The sequence below is a fragment of the Cottoperca gobio genome, chromosome 8, assembly GCF_900634415.1.
Source record: "Cottoperca gobio chromosome 8, fCotGob3.1, whole genome shotgun sequence".
In the NCBI taxonomy this organism is placed as follows: Eukaryota; Metazoa; Chordata; class Actinopteri; order Perciformes; family Bovichtidae; genus Cottoperca; species Cottoperca gobio.
The window spans coordinates 13,501,760-13,518,956 of record NC_041362.1 but is presented as its reverse complement, the minus strand read 5'-3'; the positions used below and the strand labels follow the sequence as shown (position 1 = coordinate 13,518,956).

Here is a 17,197-nt window from a genome sequence, read left to right as displayed (position 1 = left end):
GTGAGGCTGAAAACTGACACCTCAAGCTTATTTACCCAAGATACTGTGACCTAGGTTGGAACATTTATAAGTGACGGAATGGACTGTTCTTTCTCTGCAATCTATGTGGGCAATAATAGTGCAAGACAATATCTATTAAAACTATTATAAGCTGTATCACAACAATGGTTACAGACTAAACCTCCAACAAAGACTTACTAGATAAATATTGTTAATAATATTCAAAGTATGGAGATAATGACTTTTACACTAAATCTACAGGTTTAGGTCAGATTAGTCTTTCTAAATGTTAAATATTACTATTCCTTTTTTTGTGATATACAGTATATAGATAACATATTATGTCTAATGTAGTAATAAACAGACCAAAAAAGTAAGACATGTATTTGGTTTATTTATCATTCACAGAAAGGCATTCTTACTGCAGGGTTAATTTTGCACAATACATTACATTAATACTATAGGTTTTCTTTCAAATATATGAAAATACATTATGTGTGAGCAAAGAGTAGCACTGTAACTCTATAGTGAGGAAGTGTTTGCGACGATCACATTAAAGCAGCAGCAGCAGCATAGACAGTGGTCACATAGTGGAGCTATTCAATAGCACATTTAATGGTCTTTAACATCAGGATCTCTGATTCCTCCCAGTGATTAGTATACAACCATTTATCATAGTTTATTATGATATCTACTGGCTTTTAAAGGAAGAGGTGACAGGAGGAAACTCAACCCCAGAGGCATGGTGTGGGGCAGAAACATTGGGTCTTAGCTGCTGGAGAATTGATCACCAGATCTTTGATTATCTCCACTGTACCAAACAAGGGGAACAACTTATCATCGAAGCTCTCGTTGTAGGTGTAAATGTGGAAGTGTTTGTCCACGTCATAGAAGGACAGCTGGCCGCGGTCGTAGTCGAGGTAGATGCCCACCTTGCGGGGGATGAGGTCGGGCGGCAGGGAAGTGTAGGGCACCGTCAGGGCCTTCAGCTCAGTGCCCCTCTCCAGTCGCAGGCTCAGGAAACCCGTATCCGTGTTAAGGGACTTGAAGCCTTTCCTCAGGGCCGACTCTTTGGCCACGCCCAGCCTCCAGTCCCTCTCACCCACCTCCACCTCCCAGTAGTGGCGGCCGGAGCGGAAGCCCTCTATTCCCACGGCACACCACCAGCCATCGAAGCGCTGGTGGTAGTTGGGAATATCCTTCCTCTCAAAGCCGCAGCGCATCCGCTTCTCGTCAGTGGAGATGAGCAGATCAGGGTTGGCTGTGTCCAGATCCAGAGTCACCTCCACTACAAAGAAAAGTTACACAGTTGAAATGACCAGACAGGTTCTGTAAAGATTATACTAACTAATGATTTGATCAAATTAATGCTGTACCTGCAGCATCCGAGATCCAATCCCACACTGCAAAAACAAACAGAGGGCTTTAGTAATAATAATTCACTTTGTTTGTGTAGCACCTTCATACAAGAAACGCAGCACAAAGTGCTTAACAATAAGGAGAAATAGAAACAGGGTCAGAATGCCATATTAATGGAAAATAAGATGGAACATTTTAAAAACTTGATCAAATAAGATGAAATTAAATAAATACAATACATGACATAAGATGGAAAATAAAACCATTTGTCATTTGTTTTGTCTGCCTGTTTTGTTCTCTAATAGATGTTTGGCAGACGAAGATGTTGTAGATCAAACCAATCGCATCAATTAAAAATTTGGAAGATTAAAAACTTCAACCTCCCCTTTTTTCTTTGTATGCTTTTGGCCTGCGCCCCCCTGGAGTTGGAGGTGCACACCATCCACCTTCTTCACTTTAAACCTCATAATGAGCCTTGTGGAGAACCATTGCAATCATTATATAATCAATATAAAGGTGCAAAACTAAAATCAAACATAATTTTGCCAAAGCAATGATGGTCTTTAATGCTGATTACTACACCAAGCAGTCAGAATGTAACTTGAAACCAGTGAAGCGGTTGTATGTAATGGTTCTTATACATGCATGCTAACATGCAGAATATCACTCACCTGGTTGAGGAATGTAGGATATGGCACCTGCATGGAGATAGTAACAGGCTCATAAGGATTGAAAGTCTAAAGATTTATAACAAAATTCAACTTGATTGAGTTTTGATTTACAAACCGATCTTCTGAGTCCTCTGCTTCCACATGAGCCACTGCTGCGGTATAGTATCCTGCAAGAACACACCAAAAATGTTTGTACTAACACTGCATCATAAACACAAGGAGTTCTGCATGCTCTGTGAACTGCTGCATGGACTTCATACCTTATCTGGGCGCTGCACAATTAAAGTCCAAAATACCAGCTCCATAGCGGCCAGCAGATTGGGTGCGCGGCCCCAACGCCAGGCTGACTGCAGGTCCTCCAGAACCTTTGCCACAGGCTCCCCAGGCCACACACTTTGCTGCAAGATAACCAATATGAATACAATATGTCTATTGAATAAACAGAGTCAGGTCACCATGACTGTTATTTGAAATTCCCACCTCAGGCTGAGCTCTCAGGTCCTTGATCCAGTTGAGGATCACAGTTTTGGCCTGCAGCAGGTCCTGCTCGTTAATCATATCAGGCTGCTTGACCTCATCCATCTCTGGCCAGCCATCGGTCTGCATGGGCCTCTTCTGCACACAGAAACATACATGCCTTAAGTGGTAAAAACCTCTCTTTACCTTTTTAGTAAGTCAATGGATGAGTTTCGCAGATAAGCACCTTGCTCTCTAACATGGAGGCCCACTGTAGGATGAAGACCCCGCAGAGAGATGTTGGCCAGGTGTCATCAAGGTTCCAGATGTGCTCCAGGACCGCTGACCTCTGAGGGTGCAGAACAGCGAGACAAGAGAGGGAAACATGAGGTTGATGATAGGACAGGGAGGTAAAGACCCTAATGGACAACTCGTGCCCCATTTGTGATCACAAAGACAATGCACAGCACAATACTAGGGCTGCACAATTTGAGGAAAATGTGCAATATGTGATAAAGTTTTTGAATTGATTAGTTGCGAGAAACAGATATTAAAGTGTACTCAGTTCTGCTGCTTTCAATATTCTGCTAAAATAAAGCAAGCTTTTAAAAAATGAAAGGAAACTATTCCTATCGGTCTTTTTTTTACAAATTGAACATTATTTGCAGAACACAAAAGGCACCAATAATAAAAAATCATAGCTACATTTTTATGGGCAGCGTTCTGCTAACTAAAACAAAGTGCAGCCTTGCATTCATTACTGATGTGTTTATCGCACAAGTTGACATCGTGATGACGATTTTCAATACTCAGAGAGTCAGAGTTAAAACATTTTTTTTACAAGTCTGACCTGAATGTCTGATTTCATGAGTGAATTGTTACCTGGCACACTCGGCTTAGATCTCTAGCCAGATCCACAACAAACAGCTGATCCTCATCCAGAGGCTCCCTCTTCTCATTCTTCGCTCTCTTGTGTGATTCCTGCGAGAAAATAAAGAAATGTAAGGATTTTCTGTGGGAAAGTGTTTTAAAAGGGAAGAGTTCTGTGCAAAGGACTTGGAGGACTTTAGTGCTGCTTTACAAGTGCCTTAGAGAGTAATAAGGTCAAATTAGAAAAGGAGAGGGTCGCTCAGCCTGATTAAAATGCACATCGAGGCTCTGTTCCTGTCAGCAGAAAAGAAAGACACCCCTCCCTTCCAGACTCTCACAGCAGATCGCTCTTGTTGAATTAAACCAGCAAGGGAGTGGTACTAAAACATTTTGTCGTGTCTAGTGTCTGCTTGAGTATCAAGGTGACCCAAAAAAACAGATTTGCGCATTAAACACTTAATGTTTTTTGGGTTTCTTTTTGAGAGTGCAACCAAAACGTATTACCTTTATCTTGGCCGTGAAGTTTTTGGCCGGCTCCACCATGAAGTGAAAACATTGCATCATCTTGGCTGTTCTGTAATAAGAGTCCTACGGAGAAGAAAATACATGTTAGTTTAGAAAATGATTTACCAGCAAAAACTCCCATTTGTTCCTGTTAGCAGCCTGGACACAGGACATTACAGGTCACAGGGTTATATGTAAGATTATCAGTGGTGGCATGTAACTAAGTACATTTACTCAAATGCCGTACTTAAATACAATTTGACATACTTGTACTTTACCACTTTATGATACTTTTATTCCATTAAATTTCACAGGGAAAGATTTGACTTTCTACTTTCTATTTTTTTTACATAAAATGATAATATGATGCAGTACTAAACTACCCAGTAAAATTGGTTCCACATTGATGATGGTAAAATGTACCTTTATGTATTCATTGATGATAAAAACAAACACTTTGAACAGAGACATTCTGCATAATTAGTACTTTTACTTTTGGTACTTTAATTACATTGTGCCGATAATAAACCTGCATTTATTTACTTCAGTAACATTTTGAATTCAGTGCAGTTACTTGTAATGGAGTATTTTTGGACAGTGGCATTTTTTTAAGAATCTGAGTGCTTCTTCCACCACATTAATCTGATACGCATGGTTGAAGTGAGACATCACAATTTGTGCTGTAAAATCTGACAGTTTAAGACATGATATTTAATAAGTGGCCATCCATTTCCAGATAAAATCTTGGCTTTGAAGCCCGAACACATTGTTAGTTTTGGTCTGTGAGATTTGACACTGTCTCATCAGCCCTCTGGTCTTTAGTCAAGCTGTAAACTGGAACACTGCTAATGTTTACTTCCAAAACACCAGTGTCATGTAAATCATTAAACACATGATGGAAATTTCCACTGAGGCCATTCAGAAAACATAACACCAGAGTGTGATCACAACAGCTTATTCAAAGTGAGAGATGTCACAGGCGTTGCTTAACATGTACAGCTAATAAAGTTAAATTATTTCTAGTGAGACATGAGGAATGGGTCCAACACATACCTGTCAACACTCCCGATTTTCCCGTAATTATCCCATATTTTTAACCTTTCAAAATAAAAATAGGCCTAATTTAAAAAAGTGTACAGCGGTAAAGTGGCCTCCGGTAAAGCAGGTGGCAGTGTTATGTTTAACTTTAGCTGAAAAACGTTATCCGCCAGTAAACACACAGAAGAAGAAAACAGGAACAATAACACAGAAGAAGACGACGACAACATATGATGAGTCACAGTGAACGGGAGATAGATGGAGACGCAGTTGTACCTGCCAAACAAGTTAAAACTTTATGCAAGTACCTGACAAACCCTTATTTATTAAAAGTCGGGCAAACTCATGTTTTTAGTAAAGTGTGCCATTCAGATATTAGATTTGCACACGACGGAAAAAGCGATGTTCGCCAGCATGAACAATAGTCCAAGCACAAGCACGCCCAAGAGGCACAAAACATACACTGTTAATTTGTGACAAGAACTGTTTCAGAGGCAAACCAAGTGAGCAAAGCTGAGGGAAAGATGTTAATGCTTTGTGCCAAAGATAATGTAGACTTCAGATTATGCGATGATTTCTGTCGCAGTGTCGCGGACATGTTTCCAGACTCTGCCATCGACAGGAAGTCCTCGTGGTGGAAACAAAAGCCGCACAACTCATCCATCATCAAATAAATTAAAATACATAAATCTTATAAACATATCTGTACAAGTAATACATACTTAAAATAAACATTTATTTCCTGAATGTATGTACCCGTCCTTTATGTGTTGACATTTACATTATATGGGTAGGTGCTGGGTGGCTGAGCGCTGTATGGGCGGAGTCCGCCAGAAGATTTCCCTTATTTTGAAATTCCAATGTTGACAGGTATGGTCCAACAGCAAGTCTTTCAAAAGGTCATATCGGAGGCCAGAACACATAAGTGACCATAAACTGCAATCAAAGCAGGCGGTCTGAAACGTGACTGGCCCTGCACACTTCCAACTGCCAGATTAGTCTCTCTCTCTTTTCTGTCCTCCTCACTCACTTTCTCTCCTTCGTCATCTGCAGGAAAATGCACGAGCTCAGTCTGTGTCTGGATGGCACTGGGATGACCAGTTTAAACAGGTTTTGATACCGACCCAGACTGAGCATGATGTGGGCGAATGTACTTACATCACCCCATTTAATTATACAACACTACTATTCATCTGCAGTGTTATTAAACACAGCCATACAGACAGGCCAGGTTAGGCTATAAATGAAGTTATGCAAGTAAACTATTAAAAAAAAAATGTTTTCAGCACATCAGCACAGTCAAGCTCCACAAAGCTGCTGCATTCAGGTGTCTGAAAATACAGTGTAAGTGGGCTATGTGTTTTAATACAATGCAGTAATGATGATTCATACTAAGCTGAAGGCGAAAATATTAAACTAAATTACGGTTTTGCATAATTAAGTGGATGGTATTGTAATTGCAGACACTGAAACAGAGATGTGGGACGATTGAAAAAGATTGAATGCTCCGTTAGAAAGGTTCATTAATGTCGTGGGAAAACATGACCATGCAGTTTTTGCAGCGTGACAGCGACCCAGTTAGAGACCAGCTGATGACTGCGCATGAGGTAAACACACACCTGCCGCGTGACTTTGCGGCAAATCTGGATTATGTCTGCAGTAAAACTCCTTTTGCAAGTTGAAAAATAATTTATATGCAGCTAGGCATGCAACAGAATAAACTATTTTAAACATTTACACTGGTAATAATGTCATATAACTGCAGTGCATCCTTCACAACAGCACAAATAACATTTATGAAAACGTGCACATGAAGCACGAGCCTACCTTTGTCCTCAGAGGTTTAGCGAATAAGTTTTCTTCTTCTCTTGATTTAAAAGCGAGCAGCCGTTAGTGTCTGGAGGAAGTGTTTGGACTGTGTGCTGCAGTGTCTGACCTTGTTTACATGCCAGACTGACGGTCGGCTGCTCGGGTAGGTTCGGTTTTCTCCGTCAGTGACGAACGAAGTTGTCCAGTGGACAAAGCCGGCAGCCATGTTTGTAAGGTAATTATGACGCTATTACTGACGCAGGTTTACGTTTAGGTATAACAGTGATTTCTGGCTGTAAACATCGAATATTCAACAGATGTGTTAAATGTTTTATTCCAGTAATGTATTTGAGTATTCTGACACACTTGTACTTTACTTGAGTGTTTCCAGATTCTGCTACTTTATTCTTTTACTTCCTTCACGTGATGCATTAATATGATGATGCACTTTTATGTTGCAGCTGATGAAGGTAGAGATAATTTAACTACTTTCTATACTTAATAATTATATACTACTTGATATCACAACATCCTTTATGAGTTGATTTATATTTGGTATTAAGAATCGGAATCTGCACAGTAACTAGGAACTAATGTTGTCAGATAAATGTAGTGGAGTAAAAAGTACAATATTTGCCTCTAAAACGTAGCGGAGAAGAAGTATAAAGTTACATAAAATGGAAATATTAAAGTACAAGTACCTCACATTTATGCTTGAGTACAGCACTTGAGTAATTGTACTTAGGTTATCTTCCACCACTGCAAAACATATTATGAAATATAATGCACTGCATCATAAAGTCGTTAAGGTGAGCGCTACCCCCCACCAGATATGACATTAAAATGCTTCTTACATGTTTTTACCTCAGTAATAATGACCCTATAATATATAATAACATAACTTAGGGGCAATTCTGCTGCATAACAAATACGTAAGCTTTTGATACCCTAAGTACATTTAGTTTATAATACTCCTAAGTAATATTTTCAATGCAGGTTGTAATATTGTATTTCTACTGTAATTATGTTACAGGATCGGAATAATACCAATAATATCAGCGAGGCTTGAACTGATGATGGCATTTTAAATTTAAGCCTACATGGTCACAGTGCTATTAACTTTGATTACTTCCCCCATCTGTGTTAGGGTTCAAAGATTTGATTTGATAATACAAGGAATATTATCGATCTGTTGCTTATTTCGAATTAAAATGTTATGCTCATTTAATCATCTCTTATGTGATTGAAACAGTCAAAAGTATTTAGATTTTGACTCAAGATAAAGAACAGCTGATGAGAGTTGAAAAGGACAACACAGTATGTGGGCTAACATGAGACTCGTGTTAATTATGGTGACTTTAGAGTTTCACGAACAGTGATATCTTTGTGTTTTTTAGTCAAAGGGGACGACTGGTGACACTATTCTGCCTGCAGGCTCTCGACCTGTGGACCTCGACTGGGCTTTCCAATGAAATTATCTCTTTTAACATTAAACATGGTCATATGATCAATTGTTAATATAAAGACAGTAACAAAAATACATACTGCTCACAAAAGGCTTTTCTTGATCTACTGAGAACTAAACACACATTCTTGATTTTAATAGTATTCAATATTCTGTAAAGAAAAGAAACAGCTAAGTAAATTTAATTGAGGCTCATTAGATATTCAGAACATATCTGAACATATGTGTTGGAAACAACACATTTTCTGAATAATCTTGTCTATCTTTTTTTTCTGATCATTTCTATTACTGAGACAATTTTCTGATGTGCAGTTTCATTATTACACTACTTCCGTTTATTTTACAATCTTAATAGTAGCTTAATAGCTGAGAGAAAAAGATCATAAGAGCTGCAGGAAAAACAATGTTCAAGGAGCTCAATTTGATCAGGGTGATACAAGGGGCAGACATTTATCTGCAAATTAAATTAAGCCAAGAAGAAAGTTGGACCAGTGTGCTTTTGAATTTTCATTTCTGTCTTTCACACACTAACACATACAAAGTCAAGGAAGTAGAACTACACTATCAAAGGCCAGCCTCGCTATGAGTTGTACTGCAGCAGTTTGTAATGATCTTTATATATTTAAATATTCGTAATGTGCTACTGCTGTATAATTAGAATAGTCCATCAACAAAAAAATAAAAGTATTTATTACATTTGTTTTCAGAAATAATGAGAAGTCATTCTTTTTTCTTCAATAAATACAGTACATGACAATATGCGGGACAAACATTTGGCACATGTACATGGCAGGTTGAGGTTGCAGAGAATAACTTTGTGTGATAAAGAAAAACAAAACAGGTCTGGACAAGTATGTTTGTTTTCACATTCACTCCGCTTCACTCTGCTCGTTGAAGCCGTTTGGAGATTAAAACCAATGAATCCATGTTTCTGGAAGTGACAAATCAAGAGCCCCATCTGCCTTACCGCATGGTGAAAAAAACAACAACATTTGTTGTGATATATGTCTTATTATAACTGCATGGAAGGCACTCTCATTAGCACCTTTTCTTTTTTTTAATTCTCCCTCTCACATGCAGAATCACATTGTGTATGGCAGTATGATACGGCCTCAGCTGGGTGCAGAAACAAACAGGTTTCTGATACCCTTACAAACCAAAGGAGGTCTCTGGCTCAGGAACAGCACAATGAAAGAGTAAACATGTGTTCACTAACAGTATAATCAACAAAGTAAATAGTGGTTCCTTTTTTTGGTTTGTTGTAGTCCACAACTTTCTTCTTCAAGGTGTACCAGCCACCTCAGTAATGTGTTTTGAACATTCAAACGTCCTTTCCCCGAAGCTCCTCTTTAGTTGCTCTTTCATCAGCTGTCTCTCAACATAAACTCAGTCTTGAAGTATCTGAATCCGATCGTGTGAAGGATCCGGTTGTGATCCAAACTTCTTCTTCTTTTGGTAACTTCATCTGTATATAAATCAAACGTCCTTTCACATTCATGAGGCAGCTTGAGAAGCAGTAATCACACAGGTAGAACAGCGCTGCTATCAGAGTTGAGTGGATGAGGTGTGTCTGTGTTGGTGAAGATACTCTGAGGAAAGGAGACGTCTAGACTGGATGAGAGGATGTTGTACGGCAGCTCCACAGACTGCCGGGTACTCTCTTCATATGTTGGAGGAGGCTGTAGGGAATGCAGAAAAACAAGAAAATAGTTTTAAAAGTAAAAAAATAAAATCCAATACAGCTGTTCTGCCATAAAGTCCACTGATATGATGCCTATAATCATTATTATTTGATATTAAACCTGGAGTATTTCCCACTGAGATTCAAGATCTCATTTCACAGCAAGAAGTTAAATATCAGTGTGTTTTAGCATCTTTCAGCTCATTGTTTTGGTTTGTATGGCCTGCAACTGTTTTTGATTAACTCTCGCAATCATCAACCCTTGTTTACAGCATGTAGCTGTTTTCACTGTTCACTACCTGCTCAGCACCAAACAGCAGACAGTCAAGGAAAGCAACTCGCTGGTGAAAATAGTGGAGCAATTAGATAAAGAGGCCGATATTTCACTCAGTAGTTTCCGAGATTAAAGTCGTAAATTTACGACAGGAAATACTCAGATATTCTCTGAGATGAAGGTCACAAATGTCCACAATACAGCCTGTTGCACTGCCCCAAGTAGTAAAAAGAGCAGAGTTCACATATTGGGATCCTAACAAGAGCTTTAATGTTTTTTCCAATTTTAATGGCATTTTTCCTCTCTTGTTAGAAGACACTGTCCTTGCCACCGGTCCATCGGAGGCTATTGTTGTGATTTACAGACACAAAAAGATTGAACGTTTTTCTTGGAAGACATCCTGAGGTCCCTAAAAATAAGTAGTACATGTTTGTATTTACACTACCAATTAATCTCCACGTCGGCCGCCTGGAACATATTTTTCTCCAATGCATTATCTTTCTGATTACATCTGGCAGATTCATACTGGCTCTTCTTATCTTTTAATTGCTTGGGGACCCTCAGGCGACTAGGAGCAACCCTACTGCCCTGCCCTCTGTGTGATACACGCACCACCCACACACCAGGCCTAAAAGTTTTACTACTATCCTGCCTCTGGCCGCAGGACAGACAGACAGGGGTAAATTAAGGGGCCATCAGTTGAACTCTAGTTAGCGGGGGAGGGAGACTTTTCAGTGGTGATGGGTTGACTGGAAAGTACCCTGTGTGAATGTGCTTACTTTGTGTGTGTGTGTGTGTGTGTGTGTGTGTGTGTGTGTGTGTGTGTGTGTGTGTGTGTGTGTGTGTATCCAGGTCCAGTTGACAGATGATGTGTTGACAGACTGTTTGTAAGAGATGGGCAGCCATGCTAAGGACATTGTAATTTCGGAAAAAGGTCGAGGTCAAAGAAGAAAAAACTGTAGAAGACAGAAGCACAAAGCTGCATTCCCGGGCACTGTTTGCACTCAGGATGCAGGCTTTAATTATGTTTGATGTGCCTTTTTCTCATTACCTTGTTTGCTCAAGCGTTGTGCGAGTCAAAAGCTCAGCGAAAGATCAACATGGTAAAACCTTGAAACGCGGCCGCCAGCACAATTCAGCAGCGAGCGCGAGATGAGCCGATAATGCATCCTGTTTACTGCTCTCTGAATGCAGTCTAATCTTTGAACAAGCTCTTAATACAATATTGTTTGACAGTGTGGTCATAATAGAAAGAGCCGGCTTCTTATTATCTCCATTCACTGTGAAACTACACATGAGGGGCCTAAATAATAAGATGACTTTATATGAGCTTTAGCCAAAACTGTAATAGGAGTACAATATCTTCTGTGTTCCCAGGCTCAACAACACCACCTGAAATACTTCATTGTCAAAGCATTTGCAACTGTATCAAGTGCTGTGACACAGTCCTAATCCCTAATTTAGCCGACCTCTGTCACAATGGGTCCATTGAGGCCGAAGCGGTCTGCGATCATCATGTGGATCTGCCTCTGGCGGTCCTTCTTTCGGACGCTTTCGTAGGAGGGGAGCCTCGGCAGGGGGGCCTCCAGAGTTGGCAGGCTGTAGCTCGAGGGCAAGCCGACGTAGAACAGCTGACCTGCCTCCTGAGACACAACAGAGGGACTCTTATGAGGGACAGGAAACAGAAGCTTTTATGTGCCGAGGATTTGTGGATCAATTAAACCCACTTTAAAGGAATACTTCACATCCAAAATGACCATGTGTATATCAATTACTCACCCCCTGTTACCTTGAATTCTAGGAGAAAACTTCTCGTATGCCTCCACGGTGAACGAAGAATCAAAAAAAGTAAGTCTTAATGAATTGAAGTAAATGGGAGCTGTGTTTAACAACAGGAAGACTATTTCAAAACATCCGTTTACAAACTGTCACACAACTCGTGCAGTATAAGTCTCATGTATCCACTTGTGTCGTCACTACTTCACAAACACATACATTTTCACTAGAACAACACAAACAGTCTCACGCTTGTGCAGGAACGCTACTTGTCCGTGTCGAGTCCGAAGTGTATTAAATAGTAAAGTTTTGAAGTAGTGAGAATACGACTGGATAAATGAGACTGTGGTCGAATAGTCAAAATAAAGGTCATGAAAGATGTGAAGGAGAATTTATAAGGACAGAAAAAACAACAATGGTGCTGAGAGAATCTGACTGCTCTTACGGCAGATGCTTTGCGTGGGTTTTTTTTAAACAACCTTATTTATAACATAGAAAATTAATACAAAGTCAATGCTGAAGAATTCCTGTCCAAAACAGAATCACACCTCCTAATAAGAATGTATTCAATGTATGTTGTCATTGATGGACAAAGGGTGCAATCGCTTTAAATGTTGTAAACATTATCTCCTTTCATTTTGTAAAGGATGCTCCAGTGTCCCGTACACTGAAGGAGATAAGAAAGGAAGCACTGAAGCACCTTTCCTTAGCATTAAGAGAATTTGACCAGCTCTTACGATGACGGCCACTTAAATACTTCCGGGTCATTTCACTCAATTAAGAACCTTCATAAGAAAAAAAAAGACTTTAGCAGCCTTTATACTGTGCGTGTTGTGTGAGATTTTGTAAAAAGGATGTTTGGATATGGTTTTGCTGTTGTTAAACAAGCATTTACTTCAAATCATCAAGACTTTTCTCAATTTTTTAATACTCGGTTTGCTTTGGAGGCATGAGAGAAAAACAAAGTTCTCTTCAAGAATTCAAAGTAACACTGGTTATTCATATTCAAATGGTCATTGTGTGGGTGAAGTGTTCCTTTAAAGCTGCAGGCATTGAAACATTAACTTCAGAGGTGGGTTCCTCCCCATCTACCCAGAGATATATTGTACATTACATGTTGTACGCTGAGAGCGTATTTTTATCTCCTGCACAGGGTACACAGAAGGAAAGGCTGATGCAGATGATGTTAATGCACTACTGGGCTTTCTCACCTGAGTGTCATCCATGCTCTGAGTCTGCTCTTGACAAGGAGATCCCACCAGTGTTTGTCTGCTGCTGTAGTACTGAGGAGGAGCGTCCTGTAAAACAAGCAGTAATGGAACAAGTGTGTCTCAGAGCCTTCGTTATTCATTACAAGCAATTATTAGTTTATATTTTTATGGATCCTGCTGCCATTAGTTAAATCCACTCATTCAGCCCAATTGAACAATGTTCATGCCTTGTTTAATCACTGTAGACACTGGCTGGTTCAGCAATACCATAAATTATCTAATCAATAAGATGACCACCCTCCAATTTCCGTGCCTCCTCCCAGTCCCACCCACTCTAAAACGAGACCTGTCAGAATCTCACCGTATGAGGTGAAAGACTCCTGAAAAAAGACGGCCGGGAAAAGTAAGTGATTGCCTTGAGTCTAAATGAGTCTCCTTTGTGTGGAGAACAATGTGATGTCCTACTGTGTCATCAGGGTCCCTAGGCAACAAACCCCACCATGTGGTCTTTTCTGTCTCTCTCTTCCCCTTGTAACTGCAGCAGGTACCTCCTAACGAGCACACTCCAATACACATTATGGCCTCGTATGTCATTTGCACCGGCATTACAACAAAGTCAATTTGTTGCCTGACTGGGATTTAAACCCGGCGTGAGGATAAGAGATGTTAGGACATGGTTTTGGTGGAGATTTCCTTCGACAAGGAGGCAATAAAAGTGGGAGTTTGGTATGCAAAAAGTGGTATTAAAATATCTGATTTATCATTTTCCCATGCAGGCCAGTTAAACAATGACATCACTCACACTTAGAGTGACGCACTCAAACGACCTTTGCCATAACCCTCACATCATTTCAGAGAGAGAGAGAGACGAGTCCAAAAAGGTGATGTCATAGGTCACTTTCCCTCACTGGTTTGTAATTTTAAGAAGCAAAAAAGAAAAGTCTTTAAAAAAAGAAAGGAAAAAAAGGAGACTTGTCCTTTGTTTCCTGCCATTGATTCAGCCAGTGTGAAAAAGCACAACCGTGTAAAATCAGTGTTGAAGTCGGGGGAGGACCCCAGCGGCAGTGTGCCTTTTTCACCGCCGCAAACCTAAAGGAGATCCATTGTCCCTCTTGTGTCCCCAACACCCACAGTGGGGTCTGCCCACTATTCATGGTGCAAAATGAAGCAGGGGAAAGGTATGTGACGATGAAGTCGAAGACATGAAATGTCCCAGAGGAACACAATGAAAGAGTGTTTGTCTTGACTAACCTTCACTTTCTGTCTCTTCCTTTTTTCAGTCACATGTGTCAATTATCGGTTTCAGGAACATATCAAATTAATGATGTATTAACTATTCCATAATAAATGAAAATCAACTCTGAAACTACAATATGAGTTCACACTTGGACACTTTGCACTCAGTGTTTCCAGTCCGTCCTGTGTATTGAAGTGTAGCTACTGACCTGACTGTAACTTGGTCTTATCAGCCACATCGTGTATGGACAAAGCTGTAACTAGAGGCCACTTTGTACCAGGGAGACGCTCTGTTAGTTCCTTAAAAAGGGACAACAGGACTTCTCCATTAAAACCACAGTCGAACAGAGCTTCCTGTCAGTTGAAGGGGGAGGTATGAGTTGTGTCCCTGTAATTCAAAGATAACACTCAAACTTCACCCCTGGGACTCACAGAGGTGAGAAACAAGTCACGAAGAGGAAGCAGAGAGAATGGGCAACCAATGAAAAGTTGCCTCTGTGTTTACATTTTCTTCTCACCTCATCCTGCACCATCGCCTACAGGCAGCTCATAGTGAGATCAGTGATGATTATGTGATCAATAATGATTTAAAATGCCACACGCTCCCTTAAAAACCTTAAAGATTAGGTTGTTTTGCTTCACCTGCTATGCCGATGTAAGCAACAAAATCTGATTTGCTGTGATTTCATTACAATGGTGCTGAAGTAGCATCAATATGCGTGATGAGTGCTAATTCTGTCCATTTCCATTAGAGTTGCTGTGGCAGATATCTCTGGAAGGCAGCTAATTCAACTGAGGAAAATCCATCGCTTGACAATGATCATATCAAGTTTATTGAAGTCCTTTTTCCCACAGCCATGCAAATTGAATCTGACACTTCTTAATGGCGCAACACTGAGGGAGGGCACATGGTGTCTTTGAGCCTGTGTCCCCTCTCTCTCTCTCTCTCTCTCTCTCTCTCTCTAAGTGTGATCTCATCATCTGTGCTGGATCAGGATCAAAACTGAATGTACGAGTCACTTTAAAAAGAGAAAAGTCAGCACAAAAGGCACTTTGTCCCTTTTGTTTTTTTTAATCTTACCATATCTCCATGTGGCCCCTGATAGGAGCGGAGTTTGCAGCACTGAAGATCCTTGCGGTAAATAATGGACAACAGCACCACAATAACCACAAACAACACCAGAGAAGAAACTGTGTGAAAAGCAGAAGAGAAGGAACTGTTTGTTAATCACTGTTAAACAGACAGACCTTTTTAAATCTGTGAAGTTTAGCATGTTGATTACCTTTGAACAGTTTTGATTGACAGTCTGCCTCTACAATTTAAACTCTTAAAGGTCTTATTTCTCTCCTTTGCTCTACCTGTCCATCAAAAACAATGACAGCTGGAAAATAATAGACTCTAATTCTGTCACAGTAATTATGTTTTAGAGCGTTGAGTGCAATATGTCACAATTAAATTAGCTTCTATCTATACAAAGAAATTATCTAGAACAACCCTTATCACAAAGCTGCAATATGGCTAGATTAAGTGCAAATACCCATGAAGCAGAAAATCATCCAGACAGATGTTTCTCTCGCTAAATCTTTCATTTCTTTTGGCAGTTTAAAGGTTTTACTTACAGGATGCAGCGACCACTGTGAGTTGATCCGATGTCAGCTGTGAGGAGGGGATGGTTGGACTTGCAGTTGTGGACATCTCTTCTGTGTAAACTGTTAATGTTCCCTTCAGAAATCCTCCTGAACTCATCAGGTTCAACACAAAGGCTCTCATCTTACTTATCAGAGAAAGAAACGGAGACCAGCTCTGTCGCTCCTCTTCATTGTCTGCTCGGTCCCGGACAGCATCACAGTCCACATGCGCTCTCTGCAAGTCGGAGCAAACTCTCCACTCGGTAAACATGCCACAGGGTGTGTATGTGTGTGTGTGTGTGTGTGTGTGTGTGTGTGTGTGTGTGTGTGTGAGTGTGTGAAGCTCGTGAAGGCGCAATGACGCCCTCTCCCCACCGCGTGACGTCGCTCTGGCTCCGCGCTGGACGACACTTTGGTTTATGTTGTGCACTGGCGGGGCAGCAGCAGCTACTAGGACCAACAGATTTATTACTAAAGCTTCCTAAAAGAGCAATATAACATGTTTTACACACAGATTACAAATGTATCAAGTAACTGCTGCTTCCTCCGCCGTGTAGTTTACTTAATGGCATCCAGACCAGTAGATTAACACACCGGATGCCTGAGCTGGAGTCCCGTTACCCTGGAGACTGTGGGGGTCCCGTTCTGAGATGATTTATATACAGACAAAGAGACTAAATGTAACATTAGTATTCATGGATGGGAACTATGGAAAACGTATTTTTCAATTTAAACTGCCTGGGGGCACCCTATAAATTGTTTGTATTGCAATATATTATAGGCCTAACAATATTTATACTATTGCAATTATAGTCTTTTTTTTTGTTTAATCTCAAATTTTGAAGATCTGCCCTAAAAGTATATATAGACACGACATGAGATTATTTTATCTTGATCAGAAGTGGCCATGACCTTGATCTTCAAAGTAGCCTATATCAAATCTTAAAGCAACAGTAAAGAACCTGGCAAATCCATGCAAGGAGGCACTGACATTAAAAATGATGATACAGATAATGAAAAAGCCTAATATCCTCACATGAGTAACTTGAAAAAGCTAGTTCGCTATTATGATAGAAAAGTGAAGGATGAAGCCTGATTTTAAAAATACAGGAAATGTTGCTATTGTTTTAAATTTCATGTAGCCTCTATCTTTATTTAGCAGGGAAGCTTCTGATTATGATTACCTTTTTTAAGTTTGCTTAATTGTTTGTCTTTCAC

General features: G+C 40.1%; 2 protein-coding genes across 4 annotated transcripts; both read right to left on the bottom strand.

Moving 5' to 3' along the window:
- Positions 1–374: 374 nt before the first annotated feature.
- Positions 375–6,865, bottom strand: LOC115011937 (butyrophilin subfamily 3 member A3). 3 transcript variants are annotated; one of them, XM_029437237.1, is made up of 11 exons: positions 6,726–6,860; positions 5,655–5,945; positions 3,861–3,944; positions 3,369–3,467; positions 2,734–2,835; positions 2,511–2,645; positions 2,291–2,428; positions 2,146–2,197; positions 2,031–2,057; positions 1,377–1,403; positions 375–1,288 (listed from the first exon to the last, which is right to left on the bottom strand). In XM_029437237.1, the coding sequence occupies exons 2-11, from the start codon at positions 5,673–5,675 to the stop codon at positions 729–731; spliced, it is 1,245 nt and encodes a 414-aa protein (XP_029293097.1). In that variant the 5' UTR covers positions 5,676–5,945; positions 6,726–6,860; the 3' UTR covers positions 375–728. The 3 variants fall into 3 exon arrangements, with proteins under 3 accessions (XP_029293097.1, XP_029293099.1, XP_029293098.1); XM_029437239.1 differs by having other exon boundaries at positions 5,680–5,945; positions 6,726–6,859; XM_029437238.1 differs by lacking the exon at positions 5,655–5,945 and having other exon boundaries at positions 6,726–6,865.
- A 1,976-nt stretch (positions 6,866–8,841) lies between these two features.
- Positions 8,842–16,262, bottom strand: LOC115012558 (uncharacterized). Its single transcript, XM_029438236.1, has 5 exons — positions 15,971–16,262; positions 15,432–15,541; positions 13,115–13,201; positions 11,597–11,770; positions 8,842–9,851 (listed from the first exon to the last, which is right to left on the bottom strand). Exons 1-5 carry the CDS (start codon positions 16,248–16,250, stop codon positions 9,693–9,695), a joined length of 810 nt encoding a protein of 269 aa, XP_029294096.1. The 5' UTR covers positions 16,251–16,262; the 3' UTR covers positions 8,842–9,692.
- Positions 16,263–17,197: the final 935 nt, after the last annotated feature.